The 26,688-nt window shown below is 41.6% G+C and overlaps 2 protein-coding genes across 8 annotated transcripts; both read left to right on the forward strand.

Moving 5' to 3' along the window:
- Nucleotides 1-652: 652 nt before the first annotated feature.
- Nucleotides 653-15,388, forward strand: pbrm1l (polybromo 1, like). 4 transcript variants are annotated; one of them, XM_050039286.1, is made up of 30 exons: nt 653-747; nt 1,068-1,244; nt 1,399-1,496; nt 1,697-1,844; nt 1,959-2,108; nt 2,793-2,909; nt 2,993-3,061; nt 3,158-3,256; nt 3,338-3,423; nt 3,548-3,639; nt 3,730-3,946; nt 4,097-4,238; nt 4,453-4,538; nt 4,698-4,977; nt 5,082-5,187; nt 5,388-6,027; nt 6,545-6,765; nt 6,861-7,052; nt 7,283-7,440; nt 7,544-7,786; nt 8,350-8,495; nt 8,605-8,762; nt 9,053-9,236; nt 9,335-9,542; nt 10,915-11,113; nt 11,193-11,348; nt 13,201-13,353; nt 13,725-13,789; nt 14,514-14,727; nt 14,979-15,388. In XM_050039286.1, the coding sequence occupies exons 2-30, from the start codon at nt 1,104-1,106 to the stop codon at nt 15,140-15,142; spliced, it is 4,932 nt and encodes a 1,643-aa protein (XP_049895243.1). In that variant the 5' UTR covers nt 653-747; nt 1,068-1,103; the 3' UTR covers nt 15,143-15,388. The 4 variants fall into 4 exon arrangements, with proteins under 4 accessions (XP_049895243.1, XP_049895244.1, XP_049895246.1 ...); XM_050039287.1 differs by having other exon boundaries at nt 11,193-11,264; XM_050039289.1 differs by lacking the exon at nt 13,201-13,353.
- Nucleotides 15,389-15,579: 191 nt separating this feature from the next.
- Nucleotides 15,580-24,682, forward strand: stau1 (staufen double-stranded RNA binding protein 1). 4 transcript variants are annotated; one of them, XM_050039291.1, is made up of 15 exons: nt 15,580-15,773; nt 17,752-18,066; nt 19,470-19,591; nt 19,678-19,834; nt 19,952-20,108; nt 20,220-20,391; nt 20,501-20,599; nt 20,740-20,952; nt 21,041-21,184; nt 21,317-21,463; nt 21,574-21,649; nt 21,730-22,049; nt 22,146-22,268; nt 23,290-23,369; nt 23,875-24,682. In XM_050039291.1, exons 2-15 carry the CDS (start codon nt 17,874-17,876, stop codon nt 23,960-23,962), a joined length of 2,091 nt encoding a protein of 696 aa, XP_049895248.1. In that variant the 5' UTR covers nt 15,580-15,773; nt 17,752-17,873; the 3' UTR covers nt 23,963-24,682. The 4 variants fall into 4 exon arrangements, with proteins under 4 accessions (XP_049895248.1, XP_049895249.1, XP_049895251.1 ...); XM_050039292.1 differs by having other exon boundaries at nt 19,955-20,108; XM_050039294.1 differs by having other exon boundaries at nt 19,678-19,822; nt 19,955-20,108.
- Nucleotides 24,683-26,688: the final 2,006 nt, after the last annotated feature.

A 26,688-nucleotide genomic window follows, 5' to 3' on the forward strand; every position in this document is an offset into this window, starting at 1 on the left:
CACATTCTGTTTTCCTCCTAAATATACTTGAATTACCCAACCTTAATGGCCAGAATAAGAATACCAGCTCTCAGTTGTGCAACTAATGATCTTTGGCTTCTAGATAAACGAGACATTATGATTAAGGGCTGAACTTTATATGCACTCGCCTAAATTTTGGCATTGACAGAATGTTTTCGAACCACTTTTCTTCAAATGTCAGTAACATCTTATTTCTAATAGAGGCAACATTGCAGTATAAATTATTCCTGTAAATACACATGTCCACCTCCTCAAGATTGAGCAAAGCTCTTTTGCCTATGGGGAACTGTGTGATTTACTCCACATAAACACCCTCTTATTTATTCTGCCCTTTCACATTTTCGTTGCACCGGTCCTGGCTCTCAGTTCCAATAGTAGTTGCTGGAATGGGAGCAAATCTATGTTTTAATGTTTTCTTAATGTCTTGATGTATTTCTATGCCCCTCTAATTACTCTCGTAGGCCTACTGATATTAGCAATACAATTAAACATTTATTTCTACTGTTTATTGTCTATCTATTGTCCATGGCTGGTACATAGTCTTGGGTGCAGTACTTCTCCTACACTGAGGGGGGCAGCACTGCCTCAGGTGGCGCTCTCCTTCCTCACACACAAACACAATACAACCTCAACTTCCGGGCTGGAGTTTTCAAACAACACTAGCTAGCCAGCTAGCCGCTACACATTTTTGCTCAGGGAACTACGGCAAACTTTGCTGAGTTTTGGGTGAGATATGTTATTGAAATGCAATATTTTTGTGTATTTATCCCAGTTTGTACGTGCTTTCTGGTAACTTTAGAATATTTAGCTTGACTGTGTTGTTCGGAAAGCGGAAAGCAAGCAGTGATAACATGCTAACAGCCGTTTGCTTTGTTTCATACATACAAGCGGGGCTAATGCTAACAGCTAAGTTTGCTCTTGTTACAGTTTAAGCCTTGTTGTGAATAGCGGGATGAACGACTTGTGTTCTTATTTTATTTAAATTTATCGTGTGATAATTGGGGCCAAAACCCACTGTAACTTTTACCTTTATTTCATTTATGTAGCTAGCGGGCTAGCCTGTTGTTATTAATCAGCCAGCGATGTCAGCGAGCTCCAAGAGAAGAAGAGCCACTTCACCCTCCAGCAGTGTCAGTGGAGGGGGCGACCTGGATGATACCTCCTCTACACCTGGAAGTGGCAGGAAAAGAAAAAGAATCTCCAATGTTCCTCCTGTAGATACGGTAAACTCGATTTATTGTATGGTTTATTTGCATCAGGCTTTATGTGTTTTAATCAAGTTTAAAATAACAATATTTTCTTCTATATAGTTAGCTCAGATTTATCCATGTAGCTCAATTAGTAAACACTTTGATTTTGATTGCTTGTTCCCTCCAGATCGCCGTATGCCATGAGTTGTTCAACGCTGTCAGGGACCACAAGGATGACCAAGGGAGGCAACTTTGTGAAGTTTTCCTAAGGGTACCAAAGAGAAGGTACTGTAATAGAAATATCCAAGTAAAGCTTAAAACAGGAAATACCGGGACAATTTGTGAGTGGACATGTCCAAGAAATCCCTTACAGTTAACCACTAACAACTTAACATATATTAAGATTTGACAGTCTGAGCAGTGGGTGCGTCTAAGAAGACATAAGGAGATTACAGTGATGCCTGATCGCTCTTGTTCTTTTCCAGGAATCTGCCTGATTATTATGAAGTGGTGGCCCAGCCAATTGACATGACTAAAATTCAGTATAAACTGAAGTCAGAAGATTATAATGATGTGGAGCAGCTTACCGCAGATTTCCAGCTCATGTTCAACAATGCCAAATCATTCTACAAGGTAGGGAGAAGGAAAGTATTAGTTCAGTATTTTTTGTCACTGTAATATAGTGTAATAAGACATTTAAGATATATCTTTAAATCTCTATATTTCTTATCATGTTTAACAACTCAGAGTGACTCTGAGGAGTATCAAGCTGCATGCAAGCTGTGGGAGGTATATTTGCAAACAAGGAATGAGTTTGTGCAGCCTGGGGATGGAGATGAGGATGATGAAGATGCTGATGATATGATGGATACTCCAGGAATGTCAGCTGAAGATGAGGTAAGTTATTTAGGCGTGTAACATCATAAAAAATGAAACATGTACATGTTGGAAGTGCCTTTGTACCAAATAGGAACTTTGGTATTTTTTAACCTGGACCAAATTTTCTTATGTTTTTGTGTCTAAGTGACTAATTGAGACAACAGTTTTTTAACTGGTCCATCATTGAGAGAGATCACTATGACAAAACAGACTGTAATATAATCCCTCTGGGCAATTGTGTACCGTTAAAAGTTCTTTAAAAGATTTTCAAAGTCATGGTTGACTATTTAACTGGTTTCAGCAATCTAGAAAAGTCTTCAAGATTTCAGGACGAGACTTCTCCTTGAGCAATATTTAGTTACACACACTAATAAATAGACCAGATCAGAAAAACATAAGGAAAAATGTTTATTTCCTCCAAAGGGTCCTCTCTGTAATGTTGTCAGACACCTGATGATGCACAATGGCCTGTAGGGATTACAGTTTCGCCACTGCGACCACAGCGCTCTCTCAGTCCTGGACCAATTTAAAAAACTGCCGTCTCTATTAGTCACTTAGACACAAAAACATGAGAAGATACGGCCCACGTTAAAACTACAGAAGTTTCCTTTTAAGTAGGTTAATATATATTTTTATGGAACTTTGTTATTGTTGTAACAAGGACCATTACACTACAGGAGAACTCATTTATGCATCTTTTAGACCCCAACTGGCAATTTGAAGGAGGTGTTAGAGCAACTCTTGGAGGCCATAGTGTCACATGCTGATCCCTCAGGGCGTATGGTCAGTGAACTGTTCCAGAAATTGCCTTCCAAAGTGGTAAGTCCTTAAAAAGTCTTTGGATTGATGCTCCTGAAGTTGTTATACTTCTTGACATTTACAGATCCGCCTGTCTTTCCTAGCATTACCCAGACTACTATGCCATTATAAAGGAGCCAATAGATCTGAGAACGATCGCTCAAAGAATACAGGTATTGACGTATTGCTTTGTCGTGCATCATTCATCTTAAAAATCACAGATTATTATTACTTATTTTAGTTTGCACTAATTTCTATTATTTCCATAGATTGGATTCTATAAAAGTGTCAATGCAATGGCCAAGGACGTTGACCTGATGGCCAAAAATGCCAAAACGTACAATGAACCAGGATCTCAGGTTTTCAAGGTAAACTCTTTCTCTTAATTTTCTATTTTATAAGATGTAATATCCCAAATATTGACGATTGGTCTCTTTTGTACTGTATAGGATGCTAACACCATAAAGAAGGTTTTCATCCAGCGGAAGACTGAACTTGAACACGCTGAACCCACTAAATCTAGTGTTCGCATCAGGTATGAAACAACAGTTGAAAAGTTTTTGGTGTATCATTTTTGGCCCAAATAGTAAATTATTCCCTAACAGAAAACAGATTCTTTTAAGATCTGCATGTTGTGTTTCATTACTGTAACTGTTCAGAAATCGCAGGTCTGGCCAAGGGGATCGACTTTCTGGCGTCAGCGTAGCTCTTCAGTACGGCTCGGAGAGTGAGGACGACCCTGTGCTCTCTGGTCAGCATCAGCACCTTAGGCAGAGAAGAAATTTACCTTTTGTTCGTGTTTAAAAAAATAACAGTTCACCCACTGTGTAAATGTTTACAGGCTCTGTGTGCTACGACGAGGGAGAGTCAGAGGCTGAGAGTCAGAGTTCTAGTATGGAGATGAACAACCCGATCTTTCAGCTGTATGAAGCTGTGAGAGGTGCCAGGAACAACCAGGGCCAGGTCTTCTCTGAACCTTTCCAGCAGCTGCCGTCTCGCAGGGAATATCCTGACTATTATCAGCAGATCAAGCAGCCCATTTCTCTGCAGCAGATCAGGTAAGGAATGGTCATTCAGTAGATTCAGTTGAGAGGTAGAATGACAGATTTTAAAACGTTAGCGATGGGTTTTATTTGTTAAAACCTTTTTTTCTCGTTTTAAAGAGTAATTTAAATCCATGATAACCTTTAGTTTTTGTTTTTTTTTAGGGCAAAGATGAAGAACTGCGAGTATGAAACTGTGGAGCAGATGGAGACTGACCTCACTCTGATGTTTGAGAATGCAAAGCGCTACAACATGCCTAACTCAAGCATTTACAAACGGGCCATTAGGCTTCAGCAGCTCTTGCAGGTAAGGACATCTGCTGTGTTTTTTTTTTTTTTGTTTGTTTTGTGTGGTTTTTTAAATTTATGTAAGGTTATGGGGGAGATGTTTTCATTCTAGTTAGGCCAAGCAAGAAAGAAATGAGCCGTAATATGAAAGAGACAATGAAGCATCTTGCAGAAATAGCTCAGTGAGTGTAATTGTCCATTGAGGTATGTTAATCGGTCTATGATTGTTACAGGCGAAAAAGAGGGAACTTCTGAGGAGAGACGATGAGGATGGAGACAGCATTCTGTCATCTGATGCAGGGAGCGTCAAGAGGAAAAGGTATACAAGTTTTTCAGATTTTTTTTTTTACTTGAATTGTAGATGTATCGCCTATTTTATTAAGTACGAAGAATCTGTAACAAATGCATCACTCCTGAAACCTTGTTTTGCATGTGCTGCCATCCAAGCTCATCAGTATTCTGTTTGATTCTTATTAAGCCACAAGAAAAATGTCAAGAAGAACCGAATGAAAGCCCTATACGCTGCTGTGATTGAGGCCCGGGAAGCGGCCACCAATCGCCGTCTTTGCGATCTGTTTATGGTCAAACCATCCAAGAAAGACTACCCCGACTACTACAAAGTCATCCTCGAACCAATGGACCTGAAGACCATTGAGCACAACATCCGCAACGAACGCTACGCGACAGAGGAAGCTCTGATGGAGGACATGAAGCTGATGTTCCGAAACGCTCGGCATTACAATGAGGAGGGATCTCAGGTGAATAAAATATGCAACGTTAATCTTTGCTGTTGTTGAATGCAAAACAATCTAAGCATGAGGTATTTGGTTGATACTACCAATTTTGGGGGGTGTTCTTGCAGGTGTATAATGATGCTGATATTCTGGAGAAGATACTGAAGGATAAGCGTAAGGAGTTGGGACCTCTGCCTGAAGAAGAAGACGTGGGATCTCCCAAACTGAAACTAAGTGAGTTATCATGTTTTAGCTTATTTACTAAAAATCGGATACACTTTACATCCTTGCCAATGTTTTCCTCAAATGTGTTTTTTAATCTTCAAGTGCGCCTATAGGATTTCAGTCATTTCATCATGGTATAATAATTGATTTAGATTTTTTAATTCTGTCCAATATTTTTATTTATATCTATATGTAATTTCTTTATCTAGGAAAGAGTGGCGTTTCTCCAAAGAAGTCCAAATACCTCACCCCTCTCCAGCAGAGGCTAAATGAGCTGTACGATGCTGTGCGAAACTTCACCGACCGTCGAGGTCGGCGCCTGAGCACAATCTTCCTTCGTCTGCCATCTCGTGCCGAGCTACCTGACTACTATGCCACCATCAAGAGACCCGTGGATATGGAGCGCCTGCGAAGCCATATGGCGGCTGGCCGTTACCAAGACGTTGAAGCCCTGGTGGAGGACTTTGCTCTCATGTTCAACAATGCCTGCATTTATAATGAGCCAGAGTCTCTGATCTATCGGGATGCTCTGGTGTTGCACCGGGTGCTTCTGGAGACACGCAAGCAGCAGGAGGGAGGCGAGGACTCTGGGCCTCCTGCGGTGGGACCTCTGGTGCGAGAGCTGATCAGGAACCTGTTTGTGTCCGTACTGGGCCACCAGGATGAAGAGGGCCGATGCTACAGCGACTCCCTGGCTGAGATCCCCGCTGTCGATCCAGCCGCACCGGAGAAACCGCCACTTAACTTTGATGTCATCAGGGTGAATGTGGACCGCGGCCGCTACAGGAGACTGGACGTCTTCCAGGAACACATGTTTGAAGTGCTGGAGAAGGCACGGAGACTACACAGGTATATCAGCTTTTCTTTAAAGGGTGCCATGTAGCTGTTTGAAGTGATATCAAGTGAAATGTTCACTGTGTCCAATCTGTAGACAAATAATAACCCATTTAATTTATCTTGCACTGAAACAGTAAGTAAAAAAAGGTTTTTACATGATTGGGCCACTAACATTTTACATCTTATGCATGACATCAACATTTTTACCACTCTACAATTGCATAAAATTTTCAAAAAAGTTGTTATGAACCTAGAGGGGAAAATGTTTTATCCAATTTTATATATTCTCAAAATGCAGCTGAAAAGGTCCTTTACAGTTACCTCTTAACAGTCCTTATTACAAATGTTGAGTAAATAGAAAATAAAATAATATAATTTAACGATTAACATCCATCATCCACTGATTGAGATTGTTTTAGCTTTGTCCTTATTTTTACTGTTACAAACATAATTTAGATTATATGATTCCTTATCAAACAGCTAAGCTGTGTTCACAAGTGTTTATGTAATGTCTTTGTTGTGTTTGCAGGACTGACTCAGAGATATTTGAGGATTCAGTGGAACTACAACAGTTTTTCATTAAGATCAGGGATGAGCTATGCAAGAATGGAGAGATACTGCTGTCGTCTGCGCTCAACTACACGACAAAACACCTGCACAGCGACGTGGAGCAGGAAAAGAGGGAGAAGATTCCCAAAGAGATTGAGGAGGATAAGCTGAAGATGGAGGAAGAGGAGGAGGAAAACAAAGGTGTGTGTGAACTTCCGGTACAACCTATACAGTAAACAGGTATGAGGAGTATGTTGATGGGGTATTAATATGAAATAATTAATTGTCACTTACAGAGGGTGATAAAGCCGAGGATCTGCCAGGGGAGGCGTGGCGGTCAGAGTCTGAGTCGGAGCGTGTGTACAGTCAGGACTGCAGCTTTGAGAACAGCACCTACCATGTGGGGGACTTTGTCTATGTGGAGCCGTCAGAGCCGAACCTGAAGCCACACATTGTCTGTATTGAACGCCTGTGGGAGGATGAAGCAGGTAACACTCATCAGTTTTTTTGGCAAATTCATTAGTATACAAATGGTACAAAAATCATACTGTCATGAACGGCATACGTACCTTTTTATGACACACTCAAACAAAATCAACAGGCAGAATTATTACAAGAACCTTAAACTACCTTTAGATGCTTGTTATTTTACACTATAAGTACTGAGAGTTTTGCAACTTTCTTGTATTGATTATTTGTTAATGGCCTGTGTGTGAAGGTGAGAAGTGGCTCTACGGCTGCTGGTTCTACAGGCCAAGTGAAACCTTCCACCTGGCAACACGCAAGTTTCTGGAAAAGGAGGTCTTCAAGAGCGACTACTACAACAAAGCCTCCATCAGCAAAGTTCTGGGCAAATGTGTGGTCCTGTTTGTGAAGGTAAGACCCTCTAGTCTACACAAACTGGAACCATATAAAAAAAAAGTTTGTGACACAAGGATCTGTTCACTTAATGATGGCTTTTTTCCCCTCGCATCTGTAGGATTATTTCAAAATGCAGCCTGAGGGCTACAGACCAGAGGACGTGTACATCTGCGAATCCCGCTACGCTGCCAGGAACAAGTCGTTCAAGAAGATCAAGATATGGGCCATGCCCACGAGCTCTGTGAAGTTGGTCCCTCGGGAGGTGCCATTGCCAGTCGTCCGTGTTGCTTCTATGTTTGCCAAGCCTGACCAGGACAAACTGACGATTTCATATGCAGGGAGTGGCAGTTTTGTGGAGAAGGTGAGGTCACACTGTGTTTTCTACTGTTAGGACACGACAAAAACGTAATATGCTGTAATTTTTTTTTTATCATTTCCAGCCTAAAGTTAAGATAGATTGTCTACTTTACGATAGGAATTTGCTCTAAATAAGGCCTCATAGTTCTTGTGAGCTTTCTTAATTTTACTTTTATGGGAAATGGGTCATCGTAGGAGCAAATTCAAGGACACAAGACAAATTATAGGTGCAGATAATAGGGTGATACCAGACTTCAGTATTGAGCTACCTTTGGCCGAGTCCCAAAAGACCTCCAGAATCAGGACACTGACCCCCTAGTCTACGTCAGTGTAAGGCTGGAGCCAGGCCTAAATAAAAAAGAAAATAAAATCTACAATATAACGACGCCAGGCAAGAACACACTGTCGGTCTGCTGACTACAGGGGATTCATTATCTCACAGACTGGTAGCAGGCATGTCTTGACAAGGACCAGAGCAGCAAAAGCGTAGTTAGTGTCAAGTTTGAAAGTTTGTCATTGTATAAACAAACACCTGAGTCTTCTATGTATCCACGCTTATTCATTTAGGAAAGAGAGGACGTCCCGGTGGAGATGAGCGGAGCCGAGCCTGACTGTCAGCACTATGAGCAGTTACGCTACAACAACATGTGGTTTAAAGTGGGAGACTGTGTTTACATCCAGTCACATGGTCTGTCAAAGCCCCGGGTTGCCAGGTGGGTGAAAGTATATTTTGCCTCCCTGTTGTAAGAAGGCCTCTTATGTGACACTGGTCCTACATAGTTATTGACTATTGTTAACATGTCTTCCTTGAATTGGCTGCAGGATGGAGAAGCTGTGGGTGCAGAATGGGACCACTTTCTTCTTTGGACCCATCTTCATTCATCCCGAGGAAACGGAGCACGAACCCACGAAAATGTTCTACAAGAGAGAAGTGTTTCTGAGCCATCTGGAGGAGACCCTGCCCATTACCTGTGTCATAGGTACTGCTTTGATAAGTTGTGTTAACACATCGTTGTGGGATAGGAGTTACTAAAAACAATGATACCATTGATCTCTTGTATATCCATCTGCTAAATATAAGGCTACAGCTAAGTTAAGCTAACCAGACGCCATCTCTGCGGTGGATCTCCCTACTACACACACATGTTGTAATGCAAGCTGTATTAAGAAGTGTATAATTTTCTACTTTACCTCTTACAATACATGCAATCTTAAGTTATTCGTAAACCTCCTTATAAATGAAGTTTTATCCTTCTTGTCTGCTCTCCAGGCAAGTGTATGGTGTCCTCCTTTAAGGACTACCTGTCATGCAGACCTACGGAGGTTTCAGAAGAAGATGTCCTGCTGTGCGAGAGCCGCTACATCGACACGGAGAAGCAGATGAAAAAGTTCAAGGGTCTGAAACGCTTCTCGTACTCTTCCAAAGTAGTCGAGGATGAGATCTTCTATTTCAGGTTGGTCAGTCGAGCAGAGTTTCTGATTCAAAGCTCTACAGTTTCTTGCCCAGTCTAAATTTTGTGTTTGTTTCTCTTGTGCTGGTTATCTTATGTAGGAAGTTGATAGTGCCACAGAAGGAAGCCTCACCCATTTTGGACAAGAAGATCACTGAGCTTGAGGTGAAACTGGCTGATATGGAGGATGCAGATGATGATATGGAAGAAATGGACGATGATGAGGAGGCTCCACAGACGCCTTCCATGCCGCAGATGCAAACCCCTCTTGCAAGCGATATGGACAACATGCCATACATTCCCACTCAGGTACCCACACACCCTCCAAAGACCTTAACTTAAGAAGTGCAAATCTTATGTCCAAAGGCTTTAAACTCCTGCTACTAATATTAAGGTTAACATTTAACAGCTAGCGAAGAGCTGTTTGCATGTTTCCTGTAAAAACAGGAAGCTAGGGAGGGACTTGTCATGGGTAGTGATTGGCATTTAAAGTCAGGGTTCCCACAGTCATGGAAAACCTGGAAAAGTCATGGAATTCTGTTGTGTGTAATGAAATTAATTGTTACAGTAATTTTCTGTAGATAACCTTCCATATTCACATCCAAGGCTTAAAAGGTGTATGCCTACATTCTTATGTTCTCACACTGTTTTTCATATTTGCATCAAGAAATGAGTTTATAATCAAAATTCGTTAGGAATACAGTGATAATATCAGCAGTTTCATTTTCCCTCATGCTTGAAAGTCATTGCCAGACTAATGTACAGTGAGTCTAGTATGACTGTGCCCGTAGTTTGAAGGCAGTTTGAAGGATTTAAAGAGTGGATGAAGAAAGTAGAAAGTATTAAATTTAAACATTTGGAGTAAAGTGTGCTGTATAGTTCTGTTCACTTTATATGTTAAGGGTCTCTGAATTTTTTTTATAGGTCCTTTAAAAGTCACGGAAAATTTTGTCCATGATAATGTGTGGGCCAATCTGACGTCACAAGCAAACATGGAGGTGGCAAAGCCAAAATGGTAGTGGCAAGGAGTGCTAGACAGTGCTGACAGCTTTCAGTGTTAATGGGGGCAATCTTGGGGGGAACCAGAGCGTGGGTGTAAATGCTGCTCAGATGACACTGTCCTGACCCATGGTGGCAGTAACTGAGTGGTGCCACTTTCCTGGCAGTGATGGTGCAGAGTGGGAATTAGCTTGCCAATGGGGTGGCAAATAGTTGTTTGCTGCTGTATTAATGTTCAGAATCTCATTTATAGAACCTTTAACTAAGGGATGAGAGGAAAGGGGAAAAGATTGCAGGAGTTAGAACAACCAAAAACACATTGACAACCCACAACTGCAAGGTAGCTTGTAGGTCCTTTATGCTGGTTGATAACTGGCAGAATTTATAGATATGGAGGAGGGACATTAACATTTGGGAAAGCCTTTCATTGCATGCAAAATTGGTAAACGCCCCTGAGTGCAGGATGAGTCATAAACATTTATTTTAATCGTTTTCCAGAAAATGACAAATTTGAAAATGCCATTAAGAATTCCTACAAAATGACTTTTTTGTCATTGTTAGGCCAGAAAATGTTCTATAAAAACTTAAAAAACAAAAACTTAACATGAGTTTTGATTTCTTGGGAACACTAAAATGACCACCAGTTTGTTTTTTAACCTGAATCTTTGTTTTTTTCATGAAGTCCACTCCTAAAGTGAAGGGCTTATCTAAGAAGGAAGGAGCCAAGAGGAAGATCAACATGAGTGGCTATATATTGTTCAGCAGTGAAATGCGAGCAGTCATCAAAGCTCGACACCCAGACTACTCTTTCGGGGAGCTGAGTCGACTCGTGGGCACTGAGTGGAGGAACCTCGAGGCTACCAAGAAAGCGGATTATGAAGGTGAGCAGAAGAAATATGTGGGTGTGAAAGTTCTCTTATGTGAACTGAGGCCAAAATAGGAAGTATTTGTTTGTTTCAGAACGTGCAGCCAAAATAGTGGATCAACAAGAGCGCGAGAGACCAGCCCAGAAGCAAGCGTCCCCTAGAGCAGGTACCCCCGTAGGGGCACTGATGGGGATGGTTCCTTCGCCTAGCACTATGGGAATGATAAACCAGACCATGACACCTGTGTCAGGTAACCCCTCTCAGAGACAGCACGAGTGTTTGGCAGCAAGCAGCAGGGAAATGAGGCTGGACTGTTAAAAACCGTAATCCTTTTAATTTTCTAACCATTTGAAACTTTTTATTTTTTATCTCAAAACTACATTCTTGAAGCAACAACAATTTTCTTCTTTTGCTGCTGTTTCATATTGTTGTATGTATTATCACTAGCTCCATATCTGAAAGTGCATGACATTGACTGCATGATTTTTTTAACAATGAATAACTTTTTTTTTTTTAAATTTCATTTAACTTCCATGCTTGTTTTGCCTGCTAACATTCTCAGACCCATTTGTATTGTCTGCCCCTTTCACACACTGAACCTCTGGGATTATTAGGGCTGGTTAGTTGGCTGAGGTAGTGGTTTTTGTTAATCTCTAATACTGCAAAAGTCAGTGTCACGTTTCCATGACAGTACAGGATATGAAAGTTTGTCTGTAAGCACAGCTGAACAACAAGCGAGCGTTAGAAAGAATTATACCATGGAAGATGGCAGTACTGAACTTTCAGAGCCTACTCAGATGATTGATTTAAGTCATATCGAAATTATATCGCAGTTCATTATAGAATATACAGTTTGCTTGGTGGCTATGTAAAACCATGATTAAGTAAGAGGATTATAACAATTTGCAGGCTTCCTGTCCCCAACAGAGTTGTATGAACACATTTGTTAGTCTTCCATAGCCAGACCTATCTCTACACTTTCCTTTAGCACTGTACCAGCGCCGGGAAAAAGTCTGGTTGAAACCTTCATAATTCCACACTGGATCGTTTGTATTTTTTTTTAAACCAATCAGAATTTTCCTGTGCGGTGCTAAGCCTAGGATGCAGTGACTGCGCCCTTGCAAAATAGTGTGGGGATGGAACCTATGTTGGTGGAGCATTTGTACATATGGAGGTGAGCCCAAGTGGCAACATCTGGGGCTCAAAAAATGAAGCAAGTGCACAAGTGTCAAAAACTGCAGTTCCTGTAATGGCCACTTGAGGCCTACTCCAGCCCATTGACCCCATGTTAAAAAGCCTAGCTTCACAGCTGAAATGAACATGTTTACAGCCTGGTACAGAAAACAGTTTTTGGTCACTATAGCTAATGTCCCATTTACATTTTGTTATGGCTTTAAGTTACGCATGATAGTAAGGCCATGGCCGTTTTGAGTGACAGGCTGTCTGCTGATAGTGTACCTGGGTTTTTTGTCAGATCCACCCCTTGCTCCATTACAGCAGGACTCTCTTGTCCATATATGGTCACTTCTGGCTCCAAAAAGACCAAGATGGCGATGGCCAAAATGCTGAACTCAAGGCTTCAAAATTGGAGTCTGTAAACCAATGAGTGACCTCACAGTAGCATCATCCATCATTTTGTCTATGGGTGAGCCCTGGCATTAAAATGGCTAAGTTCCTGCAAAAAGAAAACACCACATCAGACATCGAAAGACGTTTTAGCGTGTAGATTGCTAGCTCGGAGGTTGTCCAAACAAAGTGTGGAGGTTGGCCTGGCTGTGCAAGACTAGGTTTAGGAAGCGACAGAGATTTTGAAAACAGTAACATGCAGGTAGCAGAAAAGGGAGAAGAAATTCCATCTGGCTATTGGCAGATGTGCTTATATACACAGTCTACATCCTGTGAGTCAGACTACACATTTGTAAATGTCTAACTCGTCCTGAGCAATCAGAATCAATCAAATTGCCAGAGCGTTTACAGCTTAAGGTGCATGTGTGAAAGGGGCCAGTGTGTGTGTGCAGTAGTAGTGCATGTTATCATAGAGTCAGCTGCATGTCACTTATGCATGGATATGTTGTTGTCCTCTCCTTGCCCTCTTCCCCAAGGCATGATGGGAGCTTACGGCCCACCTTACATGCCCATGCAGGGCCCCCATGAGGGCTTGTTGAGCGTGGCAACAATGTCACCTCACCCTGCAGGGATGCCTCTTCACCATCTCCAGCAAGGTATGCCCGGGTACCCTGGCATGCCTCATCAGGGTAAGGGCCACTGTTTCTAGCTACACCTGCTCAGTCACACCCAGTCGTGTCTCTCCTGCTGGAGGGGTTTACCTGGTTCACAGGCTGCACTGCCTGATCTTCTCACTGAGCAGTCAAAGCTCTCTGGTCTTCAACAACCTCTCTCAGAGTACACTCACATGCCACACCAAAAATGTACAAGATCCATATACACATTTACAGATATAATGCATGCGAAAACAAACCAAGTCACTAACATCCAACTGATAGTCAAACACTAACATTTTCACAAGTCATTTTGAAACGTTGTTGTAGTTCTTAACATAAAGCAAACCAGCATGAGTACACAACAGTTACTACATGTAGAGAAACTAAATGTTGTCATTTAACAGGTATGATGGGCGCTGGTATGAATGGCATGGCAGGAAGTCCAGGCCAAGGAAACTTTATGCAACAGGTGAGAGCCCAAGTCGAGACAGTACTGAGTTAGCATACTTTTCAACTTTTATATGTGATTAAGTCATGCAGCCACTGTGTTTTCACTAGCCCCTTTTACACTGCCTGTTCAAGGCGGGATTATTGTGCTGTTATGCCGTCTCTCAGTTCTGTATAAAAGTGTGAATGCAGAATGGGGAGACAGAGTTGTCTCGCCTTTAAGTAGGCAGGTAGAAACATCCCTGAAACGGCGTCTGTGTAAAAAGGACAGTCAGCAGGACGGGTGTGATGTTTGATGAGGTGTCAATGTGTGCGTCTCCACAACAGGAGATTTAAAAAGCAGCTAACAGCAGGTAGCAACTAACTCACATATAATGGATGTTAAATGATTGTTATTGCCGTGTTATGCCATTACAATTGTTTAGAAAGTGCTGCTGACGATGTGTGGCGCCAGAGGCAGACACTGTTGTTTTAAACAATAAACATCACGCCTATCAAGCCTTTTTTGCTTCTGGGATGCTGGCATGCTATCTATAATCACACACCGGAGCGCACTGATGCGAAAAAAGGCAAAGGCGGAATAAGGAAGGGACTCTGTAGCGACCCTATAGAGCATACTCTGTGTAAAAAGGGCTACTGATGGATATAACATACATATGTATTACATACAGAATGTTATTTGTAGGATTCAATATTCCACATATTGTCCACATTCTAAAAAGTATATTCTCATTGTCTGATTTCAGCCTGGGATGTTCAGCCCAGGACCACACGCTCCTCCACCATATCCAGGACAGGGCCAGTTAGGCCAGCCCTCACACCTACAGCCCACCACTCCCATGTTTGTGGCTCCACCACCAAAGACCCAGAGAGTGCTCCACTCAGAGGCCTACCTGAAGTACATTGAGGGCTTGAATTCAGAGTCTAACACTGTCAGCAAGTGGGACCAAACGCTCAAAGGTAGTGTTCTTAAACTGTCTTCTCATCTGCAGCGTGTGTGTCGAAGTGTTCTTGTGGATGTAATATTGATAGTGATGAAATGTCACATTATACCACAGATTTCCCCAACATGATATTTTTAGATTTGAAAAAACATGATAAGTTGAAGCGTCTCTTGTTTTTGTGTGCTTATAAAAAGAAGTGAAAGATACTGCAGCTCATATAAGTAAAAATATTTCACCTGATAAATTACCCCCGTGTTCCCATCACAGCTCAGAGGCGTGACGCTCACCTGACCAAAGAGCAGGAGAGCCGGCTGCCAGCTCACTGGCTGAAGAGCAAAGGAGCCCACACCACCATGGCAGATGCACTGTGGCGCCTGCGCGACCTGATGCTGAGAGACACTCTGAACATCTGTCAGGGATACAACCAGTAACCTGTAGGACTAACCACTATAACCAGCTCACCCACTGCTCTTACCCTCAAGCTATGGAGTTTTAGGAAGGATCATACACTTTAGAGGCAACGTTTTATAGTGAACCAGTTTTATATTTATTAGCTTAAATAATGAACTTGATAGTTATTTGTGTGTGCATTTTCATTTTTTTTACACCACAGAATTATTGTGCAGTTTTTTTGGCTAATTGATACAACCAAAATAAAGCTCAGAACACCCTGTTAATACTGTGTTTGTTTACTGTTTTTAATTGTTTGTGTCCAACAAGCATTTCTCTCTGTTTGTATGCTTGCCCAGTTGCATTTATGATGATAAGAAATGCGTTTTTCACTATTTTTATACAGTCTATGGTTTTTCACTCTTCATAAAATCCTATATTATTTTGGAAGCACTTCCTCTCTGTCGACGTCACTTCCGGAAGAGAAAATCAAGATCGGGCCATTCTCTTTAGTGTTTGCCCTGTTCTCCCAATGTCCACCTCCTCACCGCCCGCATTTTGATATAAAAATATCATAGACTGGCTCTTGAAACTGGCCATTAGCCAAAGCAAACGATAGCAAATCAACGTGTATTATGGAGTAACTAAAAACTGAACAGAAGGAACGACGAGGTGAGGTTTATTTTGTGCAGTGACTTGACGAGAGACGGGGTTAGCTAGCTAGTTAGCTAGCCAGCTAGCTAGCAATTTCACCGGCTTTTCCTTCACTCCCTGGGAATTATGACAAATTTAATTAGCAAATAAATTAGTGTCATGTACTGCTGCTTATGTGTTGTGAGTGCATCTTTCTGAAGACACCATTGCTGCTCTCATTTAAGCGTTTAGGTTGATTTTTACTGAGAATGTTCAATTATATCCATCCTTGCCACTGTAGCCACTAAGCTAGCATCAGTTGGCTAACGTGGTTCCTTTGGGAAAGCTCGTATAGCTATCCGTCGGCCTGATTTAATTCAGAGCTTGTTAATGGCCTACAGACAGCAGTGTCTGCTACATAGATGTTTTCACACAGATAGTCAAATCTAGCCAGATGATCCGTGAGAAATTTCCGTGTAATGTTAACGTTTTGCATATTTGTTCGGGCGAAGCTCCTATTTGTAAAAGCTAACGGTAGCTAGCTTGCCGGTTAATCTCCTTATAAACTAACCCTAGCAAATATCAAAGTCGACTTTTTATTAACAAGTTTGGTGATTAGTATGGCATACATCTAGTAACGTTGGCGTGAGGTCAGTGTTAAAATCAGTGCATGGGAATATTCATTAAATCACAGTTAGCCAAAGCTCAAAGGGCCCCAGAACACCCAGACAGTGACACCTCCCAACCGTGCAGCCTGAATGAGAACAAAATAATTAGGATGATTTTTGGATCAGCAGCGTCCTTAATTGACAACCAGAGCACCGCAAAATGTTGGTGAGAAAACCATTTAAGACAAGCAAACAGTGGTGGGGTCAGTGTCGGTTTTGCTCTGTCACAATTCATTGTTTGGCTGTCTTCATTCTTGTTGGCTGTGACGGGTAAATAATGCTGCCTCTTTATTGTTGGTGAGGGGTGTCGTCCTGTGGGCTCTGCACAAATCTCTGTCTGCCTGTGATGTGCATTTTCAGGGCCATATACACATTATTCTGAGACCTTCATGAATGCTGTCAATGCTTAAGTAAATACAAAAATGTACAGGGCAGTTAGCTACCAGGGGTGTCATCTTGTCCTGCATTGCTGTCACATCAATTACACTTGTAAATTCATTATTGCGTAAAAGTCACACTGACACTAATAACTCATTCATAATGAATTCTCTCACTATTGCAAATAGATGCAATATCTTAAAGAAATGTCTTCATGTGCAGTTTTTGCACAAAGGCAAGGATAGAATATCCTATAAATGTGACCAGTGACAGCAGAGCAGAAACCAGAGCCCATCAGATGCATACTTTTTTAATGTTTATTGTGCACTTCTCTCTGTCATATATGAAGACAGCGGCTTTATATGTAGCCTAGGCTTTCTTCTAGACTGCATTGTGTGTTTTACTATAGCCAAACAGTTTTGAAAATCATGCCAGTGGAGTGTTGTGTGTTGAATCTTGCCTTCATGAAAAAATATTCTTGTCAAATGTCAAAAATTACATTGAATTCATGTGGACCTATTTTCAATTTAACAATCTGAATGATTCAAAGGTTAAAAAACGTATCAACTTGAAGATGTTAAGTTGAATTTGAGGGTGTGAACGCTTCCTGTGGTTAGCAGTGTTGTCTCACAGAGAGAAGGTGCTGGTTGTAACCTTACACCGTCAGCTGGGGCCTTTTTGTATACATTTTGCATGTTCTCCCCACATCTGCATGGGTTCCCTCCTACTGTTCAAACACATGCAGATTCAGTGATTTGGAAACTAAATTGTGGATAGATGCGAGTGTGGTTGTTTTTCTTTGTCAGGCCTGTGCCTGGGAGTGCTCTTAATCTTGCCCATTTAGTGCTGGAGGCCCCAGTGTCTGTTACAGTGACACTTTTTTGATGAATGGAAAATTGTGTAATGTTCTTCTTCTTGTAGAAATAGGCACATCTTAGTTTCTTCACACATTTTGTGTCCTCACTTTCCAGGCAGAGCTTACATTCAGACCTCCTCAATCAACAGTTCCTCCCACTTTGGCATTCACCATTGCTGCACTACAAAGTTCTTATCTTGACCTCAGTCGACGATTGACTAAAATAGACCAACAAGGATGTCCCAGCTCCAGTTTCAGTGTCCGGCTAGTCCCATGCCTGCTGCCTCAGCTCCAATGCAGCTGGGGCAGCCACAGCCTGGCTACAGCATCCCCTGTGCGTCAGGCACCCTACCCTCGGAGAGCGCCAGCCAGCCCATCAGGAGCTCTGCGCTCCCTGCGGGCTCAGCCACTCCCTACAGTACCACCACAGGTTTGTTTCATTTGTTTGTTAAATAAGGGTTTTTTGTGCACATCAAAGACCCTTTTGTTTAGCCACTGACATTTGGGGTCGCTAATATCAACTGCAAAATTATACAGTGTGTATTTGTCAAATTAACACGTTGTATAAGAACTCTCTGTCTCTTGAGGGCTCTCTGTACACTAGGGCTGCCACTAACGATTATTTTCATTGTCGACTAATCTGTCGATTATTTCTTCGATTAGTCGAATAATCATTTCATCGAAAAATGTGTTAAAATGTTGAAAAATGTCTGTCTCGCCCAAACCCCAAAATTACGTCATCTAATGTCTTGTTTCGTACTCACACCAAAGGGTTTTAGTTCACTGTCACGGGAGAGTGTGTAAAGCTGCCAATATCTGAACTTAAGAAGCTGCAATAAGAGTATTTTGGGATACTTTTATAGTACTTTACTATGAAAAATGACTCAAACCGATTAGTCGACTACTAAAATAGTCACCGATTATTTAATTAGTCGGTTAGTCGACTAATCGTAGCAGCCCTACTGTACACCACAGTCACTGCATTCAGTATTTATGTTTTTGTCTGTGTTTATTTGCTGTCAGACCTTTGGACTAGGCGTAGCTCATTGTTTTTGTCTTCATGATCAGCATTGGGGGTAACACGCTGAAGTAATATGTTACGTTTTAGCAGTAAGGAAGTTATATAACACAATAGCAACAGGATTTCAGGTAAAATTATTACATTTACAAGGTCACGCAACGTGATACCATAAACTGTTTATCGTTTAATTTTTCATTCATCCACACCACTCTACTTTCACTAGTGCGCCAACAGAGAAAACATACCCCAAAAGTTGTTGTGTGTTGACATGTCATTATACACTACTTTATAGAAGGGTACTGGTGATAAGCACATCTGGGTGATGCCACACTGTGCGTTATTATGTTCAGTGTGTTTCCATTAATATACCTACACACTATCCCGTTCTGCCTGAAAGCAGCGGGGATAAGAAGCTGGCCTCCAGTTTGTATTTCTCCTCATCCCGGTGATCGACACATCTGGGTGATGTTAGTATATGTTGGAAGTGTTTCCAAACACATCCCAGACAACTGCAGAGCAATGCCAACACACAGTCCCGGTCTCATGCATAACTCTGTGTTCGGTGCTGTTGTAGCTGACCGGCACACTGGGACCTGGCAAGTGGGTCTTCCAGCTGTGGTGTACCAATTTGTGTGTGTCACAGAGACTTGATCGCGCTCCATTCTGTTTGTTGTGCTAACCTCAATATTTGTTTGTGTTTCATATCATAGGTCCATAAATATTTATCCAAAGCTCATAAATCTCAGAGAGATCCTCTGCCTGACTCTCCTTATTAGTTGTTAATATAGTTGATCTAATTTTTGTTTTAACAGTATCTAACATGGCAAACCCTAAAGAGAAGACCCCCATGTGTTTGGTGAATGAGTTAGCCCGTTTCAACAAGATTCAACCTGAGTATAAGCTGCTGTGTGAGCAAGGACCAGCTCACTCAAAGGTATTTAAAGTCATTTTTACAAACTATGCTGTTGCCTTTTTTTTTTGACACAAGTTCATGCTAGTAAGGCCTCCTGCGTCTGTCAGATTTTCTCGGTAAGGCTCACACTGGGAGATCAGCACTGGGAGGCAGAGGGGACCAGCATCAAGAAAGCCCAGCATTCCGCTGCTGCATCTGCCCTAGCTGAGACGACACTTCCCAAGCCCACCGTGAGGACGCCCCGCAACACAGGCAAGAACCCAGGTGGGCTCTTCCCACTGGCTCTGTTGCAGTCTCTTTAACGTTTGTGAACACTTAATAGAAAAGAGTTTTCTCAAATATGTAGTTTCATCTTTGGTTTTCTGTGTGTTGGCCTTACAGCAGATGGCATGACACATACCATGGAGTTAAATGCACTTTGTATGAAGCTTGGTAAAAAGCCCATGTATAAACCCATCGACCCCTACCCGGCGATGAGACCACCAAACTTCAATTACAATGTCCGGGCTCCAGGACCTTACCAGCGCTCTATGCAACAGTGAGTTTCCTTTACTTTGAAATTTGAAAAGAGGACATTCATTTTGTCCTCATTTTGAATAATCTCATGAATCTCATGAAAACTGTTGCATTTTTGTGTGTGTGTGTCTAGGTACTATTACCCATTTCCTCCAGTGGGACCAATGATATACCACATGGAGCTTTCCATCGGAGGCCAGCAGTTTATTGGGAAGGGACGCACACGGCAGTTGGCCAAACATGACGCTGCTGCCAAGGCCCTGAAAGTGCTGCACAAGGAGCCAATATTGCAGCAGCTGCCAGTGGTGAGAAGAGAAGTGCACACTCAGCATGAAGTATTACTAGAACGCCTCTGTGCCATTTTATTCAGACTTATTGCTTTTCTTTCTTTAATATGCTGTCTGCTTTTGACAGATGAACGGAGAGCCCGAGGAGGAAGAGAACCTCAACAAATCAGAAATCAGTCAAGTGTTTGAAATTGCACTTAAACGCAACTTACCTGTCAACTTTGAGGTGGTTTACGTTCCTTCTTTGTAGAGATTAATAGGAATGCATCAGTTTATTGACACATAGACTTAGCCTAATTTGTCACCAGTTTAATTTTAGCACACAATTGCTCCTCTACATCATCATTTGTCACTGTTGTTCTCCAGGTTTTAAAGGAAGAAGGCCCTCCCCACATGAAGAGTTTTGTAGTGCGTGTTACAGTCGGGGAATTCACTGGAGAGGGCGAAGGAAAAAGTAAAAAGATTGCCAAGAAGTTGGCAGCAGCAGCGGTGCTGGGGGAGTTGAAGAGGCTACCCCATATACCCAGTGTGGAAAAGACGCTGCCACGCATCAAAAAGAAAACCAAATCCATCATCAAAGTAATGTGACCAGTGGACTGCAATCATCCTAATCAGTACAGACGCAAAGACTCTTCATTAAGTGATGATTAACCTCTTCTGCCAACAGCTGCAGACCAGCCCAGAGTATGGCCAGGGAATGAATCCCATTAGCCGCCTGGCTCAGATCCAGCAGGCCAAGAAGGAGAAGGAGCCAGAGTACAGCATGGTGACGGAGAGAGGTCTACCTCGCCGTAGGGAGTTTGTCATGCAGGTGAGTCAACAGCAGCAGAGGCATGCCGTTAGCATGAATAGCAACGTCAGTCTCTGTTTTTGTTTTGCTTGTTAATTTCTAGTTTTAACTGAGTACTTTTCCTGTGTGTCTGCTGCCTGCTTTCTGGGGCAGGTGACAGTGTGCGGCCAGACTGCAGAGGGAATGGGACCTAGTAAGAAGGTGGCCAAGAGGAACGCAGCAGAGAAAATGCTGGAGCTCTTGGGATATAAAGTGCCTCAGCCTCAGCCCCCTAAACCGGCACTTAAAACTGATGAAAAGGTACCACTACACCTAGTAGCAAGTAATTCTTGTAAAATGGAAGACAAGGATGATTTGATATGACAAACCTTTATTCACTCATTCACATAGATTGTTTTTTTAATACCTAGACTCCAGTGAAAAAACCTGGTGATGGGCGCAAAGTGACCTTCTTTGAACCTGGCTCTGTAGAGGAGGTGGCATTGAGTAAGCGGCAGTCGTCACATTTTGTACTCTGCTGTGTCATTTCCGTCGAGCTCCTTCACAGATGTGCTTTTCCTTTCAAGGTTCCAAGGAGGAGGACTTCCGCCTGCCTTACTTGAGCCACCAGCAGCTGCCTGCAGGTATCCTGCCCATGGTCCCTGAGGTGGCTCAGGCAGTCGGGGCCTGCCAAGTGACCCAGGCCAAGGACTACAGTCGAGCTGTACCCAACCCAGGCAAGGCCACAATCACTGCCATGATTGCCAACGAGCTGCTTTACGCAGGGACATCAATGACTGCTGAGACTATCCTAAAGAACAAAAATAATTTGAACCAGCTGCCCCACGGACCCCTCACCAGGCCTTCGGAACAGCTCAGCTTTCTTGCGGCGGTGCAGGGCCTGCAGGTAACTAACACTTCTGCTTTGGTCATTAGTGTGCATCTATTTGATTTAGCCAAAAGAAGTGATACAAATTCATTAAAATATTTTATTTGCCTGCAGGTGGAATACAAAGACTTTCCCAAAAACAATAAGAATGAGTTTGTGTCACTGATTAATTGCTCCTCCCAGCAACCGCTCATCAGTCATGGGATTGGGAAAGATGTAGAATCCTGTCATGATATGGTGAGTTTGTTTTTTTAAACTGCAAAATGTATTGTGACTCTTTTAGTAGTTTAAACAGCTTTAAATCTAGAATGTATCTGTCAAAACTTACAATGCAATTATTCACATTGTATGTGAGCTACAGTAGCTTTGACAAAAGAGACAACTTTCCAACTAAAATTAGAAATGTGGAAGCACAGGGTGTCTGCAGGTCCTTAAAGTCTTAAGTCGTCTTAAGTCTTAAGTCGTCTTAAATTCAGATTCGATGAGTCTTAAATATTTTCAGTACTGTGAAAATTTCTCCAGCCTGACTGACCTGATGATGGTTTACAATATATGTATATATAATGTGTATTTCCATTGCAGGTTTGGTCTTAAATTTCATATAAGGTGGTATTAAAAAGGTCTTAAAAAGTCAAATTTGATTTGCTTACATCTGTAGACACCCTGGAGTATTTCCATGCCTCAGGAAGGGCAAGATAAAATAATCAGTAGGACCAAAATGCTGCAAATAAGTGTCTCAAACATATAAATTCTAAAGCATCAGTCCTTGCACGATCATGTTAACTTCCTAAATTAAAGTTTAAATATGTCCAACTTGGTGCCCAGGTGCTTAATAAAATGTAAAAATGGCAGCGTATGTAATAGTAAGAGAAAAAAAATGTATTTTTGATTTAGGGGTGTACTGTCCCTTTAACAAAACAGGTGTCATATGCTGTAATTTCTACAAAAATAAATGTTTTGCCCCTAAATATATCATGCAGGCCTGTCTTGTGTGGACAAGATTCGGACAGTGGATTCTGCTTTTGCACAGAACAAAGCCAGTGTTATTTCCTTAGACATTTTTATTTCCTTAAGTCGTCAAAGGTCCCAAAATCAGAGCAAAAAGTCGTCTGCTTTCTGGATACTCGCTCTTTTTTGTTGGAGATAACCTACTACCAAGACAATGTGGCTTTACTTTACAGGGTTGTACTCAGTCGAGTTGTAGTTGCCTCTTAAAAATGCTCACTGCAGTAACTTATCCTGTTCTCCACCTCCACAGGCTGCATTGAATATATTGAAGTTACTCTCGGAGTTGGACCAGCAGCCAAATGAAAGGACAGGAAATGGACCAGTTTCTCGGTAAGATGCGACAAACTCTGTCTCTCTGCGTACTTAAAGCTGTGTTAATAATAAGCCAGTCATTCCGCTAATAATCATAATGAGAAATTAGAATAGAAGTGCCTCGTGAAAACACTTTAATCAGCATAAAACGCAGTGTCCTCAAGATGCTGCGCCTCGCTTACCAGTGCTCTCCACTAATTTTCCAAGTGCTGCATGTTTCGAAGGGAGTCTATTAATCTATTAATTTTAACATAAAGACAAGGCTCAGCTTTTGCTTAATGATTCTGGTTGTAGTATACTTTAAAGATGGTGTTTGAGTAAATGTTGCAAACACTCAAACAGCTTTTATCTTTTCTAAAAGTCTAATTAACAGATCATGTCAGCACGCATGTAAATAGTTCTGTGGGCCTGATGAATTCAATTAAATACACTGAAACGAATAAACGCTAGTGCACCATCAGAGGAATATTTGGGGACTGTTTAACTGTTAACACTGACACTATATGTGACTTATTTTCTACAGGTGCGGCAAGCAGGAAATCGAAGGTGACATGCACCTCAAACAGGCTAACTCAAGCACATTGGCACAGACCCTGGATGGCACTGTTTAGATGATCAGGTTTGGTTGTCATTAAAAGCACTAGAGAAAACTCAGACACTGTGTTCTTAGTTTTAGACGGCTACAGGAAGCTTCTGACGCTGTAGGCTCTAAACCATCACTGTTCATATTCATCGTTCCAAAAAATGTTCACAGTTAAACAAGATTGATTGGAAAAAAAATAGGTTCTTCCCCTTGATGTTGTTTAATTGTTCACAGTATTTATTTTGTTGCTTTGTAGAAAAAGTAGCTGCATCCTAGTCAACGAGATCGGGGTTTACTTGTTGGGAAAAAAAAAGAAGCGATTTACTGTGAATTCTGTTTTGTTTTGCCTAGAACTTGTTTCCTCTCTGTGAGACCTTCTAACTCTTGTTTTTAAGTCTTTTACGTTTTATCCCCGCGCTGAGGTAGTTCATCAAGTAAAATCTTCTAAAGGTTTGGACCTCGTCTTTGTCTAGGGTGCAGCTGGCGAACCTCTGTTGATTTTCCTAGAGTGCTTTATATCAACAACCACAAGTGAAGTGTTATTGACATTACCATGTAGGGCCGGGAAGAATTTGTGACTAAATGTAGCGTGTGATGTAATGTGACGTTGTCTCTGCTGTGTGTGGCAGGGACATTTCCCTGTTGCGTCAGTTCCCCCGATACTCCCTTTTCCTCCCTTATGTCAACCTCCCTTTTCTCTCCGCTCCCCATGGTAATTAAACTTGCGTGCTTACGTGCACAAAACAAATACTTCTCTCATCTTGTCTTTTCATTTACCTGTCAATGGTGGAATATAGAACTGAAAAGTTTAAGGGCTGTGCGATAGTTCAGTACAATTTATCAACTTTTAGTGGTGTCATATCTTGATGATATAATCCTGTGTTTTTTTTGTCAGCATTTTCCAAATTAATGGTTCCTAAACAGTGCAAGTAATATTTAAAGTGATTTAAAGGGCCAGACACATCACGTTGACGTCAAAGAAGTAGTGGAGATGAAAGCAGATTGTTGCATTGTCTTTGTTTGGGCCAAAAGTTGCATGAGAGGAAATAACTCGGTGGCAGTAGTCTGTATTTGTCATTTAAAAAGAGATACCGTAAGACCGACGAGACAGATTCAAGACGCTAGTCAGCCATTTAGCATATTAGCAACACAGCCTGATGTTGAAAGAATAAAGGACATTTACTGTCTGCCAGGAAACGATACCAAAAACAGTCACAAATTATTTCTGCTAAAGGAGCTCAATGAAATAATCTTGCCTATAAATTCATTTCGATTTCACTTCCTCTTGATTTAGCCATTCATTTGCTCTCCTCACTTCTGTTTCTCTTCTCTGCACTGAGCTGAACTGTCAATCAGAGTGATTTCACTTCTCCATGGGCTCTGCTGCTGATTCAACATGCTGAATTGGCCAAAAAAAGCCAACAAGGACCAACTAGTACCAACGATGTGGAACACACCACAAAAACTAAGCCAATATATGCTCCCTGACGGCCCGGCATTGACCATAGGCCGACTGTCATCTTGGTGTGCCAAAGGCCCAGACACACCAAAGCAACTCCATCATCGCTGATTGAACATGCTCAGTTAGCTTTAAAAAGTAAGCACACGAGGGCAAACAGTGTTAGAAACACCGGGATGACAAGGGCAACAGACACTTACCGACGGCCGACCATTGGCTTGGTGTCAGGTCTAACAACTTGTTTATCTGTTTACAGTGCTACCAACAGTTTCTTTTTATTAAAAAACCCCAAACAGTAATACTGAACATAAATTAAACTGGATTACGTGCATGCCTTTTTTCCTGTGAAGCCTTCCTGCTTGGGTAGGCAGTTTGAATCCAGCCCTGGACTGGCAGACTCCGCCACTAACTATAAAAACTATAGTGAAGTAACTACTGAATGGACAATTGAATGGATGTTGCTGGCTCTGAATATTAAAAATAGGATTTGATTTGATAAAAAGATAAAGGATTATGACTTAAAAAATTTTTTTTACATGTTGCAAGACTTTTGTTTGAACACCACCGATTACACTGAATATTATTTAATATATGAATTTGTATACTTTTGCCATATCTTTATATATATTAATATTGGGGAAAAAAGTCTCAGCTGTTGTTAAAAGTTGATCAGTTCTGGTTAGCTTTGATTCTTGTGATTAATGAGTTGTTAAAAAACAAAAAGCACATCAATTTTCATCAGAATTCAGCCGCTATGAACATTTACATCATATAATAATGAGAAATCTATAAGAGATTTGTTTTGATACAAACCTAATAACTTTTATGTAAAAGACTGAAGACCTTTTTAACAGTGCGTTCTTCCAATATGCTGTAGGAAATGCTTCATCATTAGTCATACCCGCTCCCTTGCATGGAAACATTTTAGCGCAGTGATAACGTTTTCCCGTATTACTGCTGTCTTTTGAGATTAGCCACACTTGTAAGCACCTGTAAAAACTGTATCTGTGCATTGACACGAGCATAATCTGCAAGGTAGAGGGAGAAAGTGCAGCAGCTCTAAAACTGGGCCACTGAGAATACTTTTTTTTTTAAAGGAATTAGTGAGAAAATTGAAAAAGAGAAACAGAATCAAAGCATGTTTAAAAAAAAATTAATCCTGTTTCAATTCAGGTCTGCCTCTTACCCTCTACAAGCATAACTCCTTTATCAACCTCACCACTCATGTTTGCTAATTTACATGTCTTGGGAAGTTTACAGCACAAAAACTACTTGCTCTCACCACACACTTTAGC

The sequence above is a fragment of the Epinephelus moara genome, chromosome 24, assembly GCF_006386435.1.
Source record: "Epinephelus moara isolate mb chromosome 24, YSFRI_EMoa_1.0, whole genome shotgun sequence".
NCBI classification, from domain to species: domain Eukaryota; kingdom Metazoa; phylum Chordata; class Actinopteri; order Perciformes; family Serranidae; genus Epinephelus; species Epinephelus moara.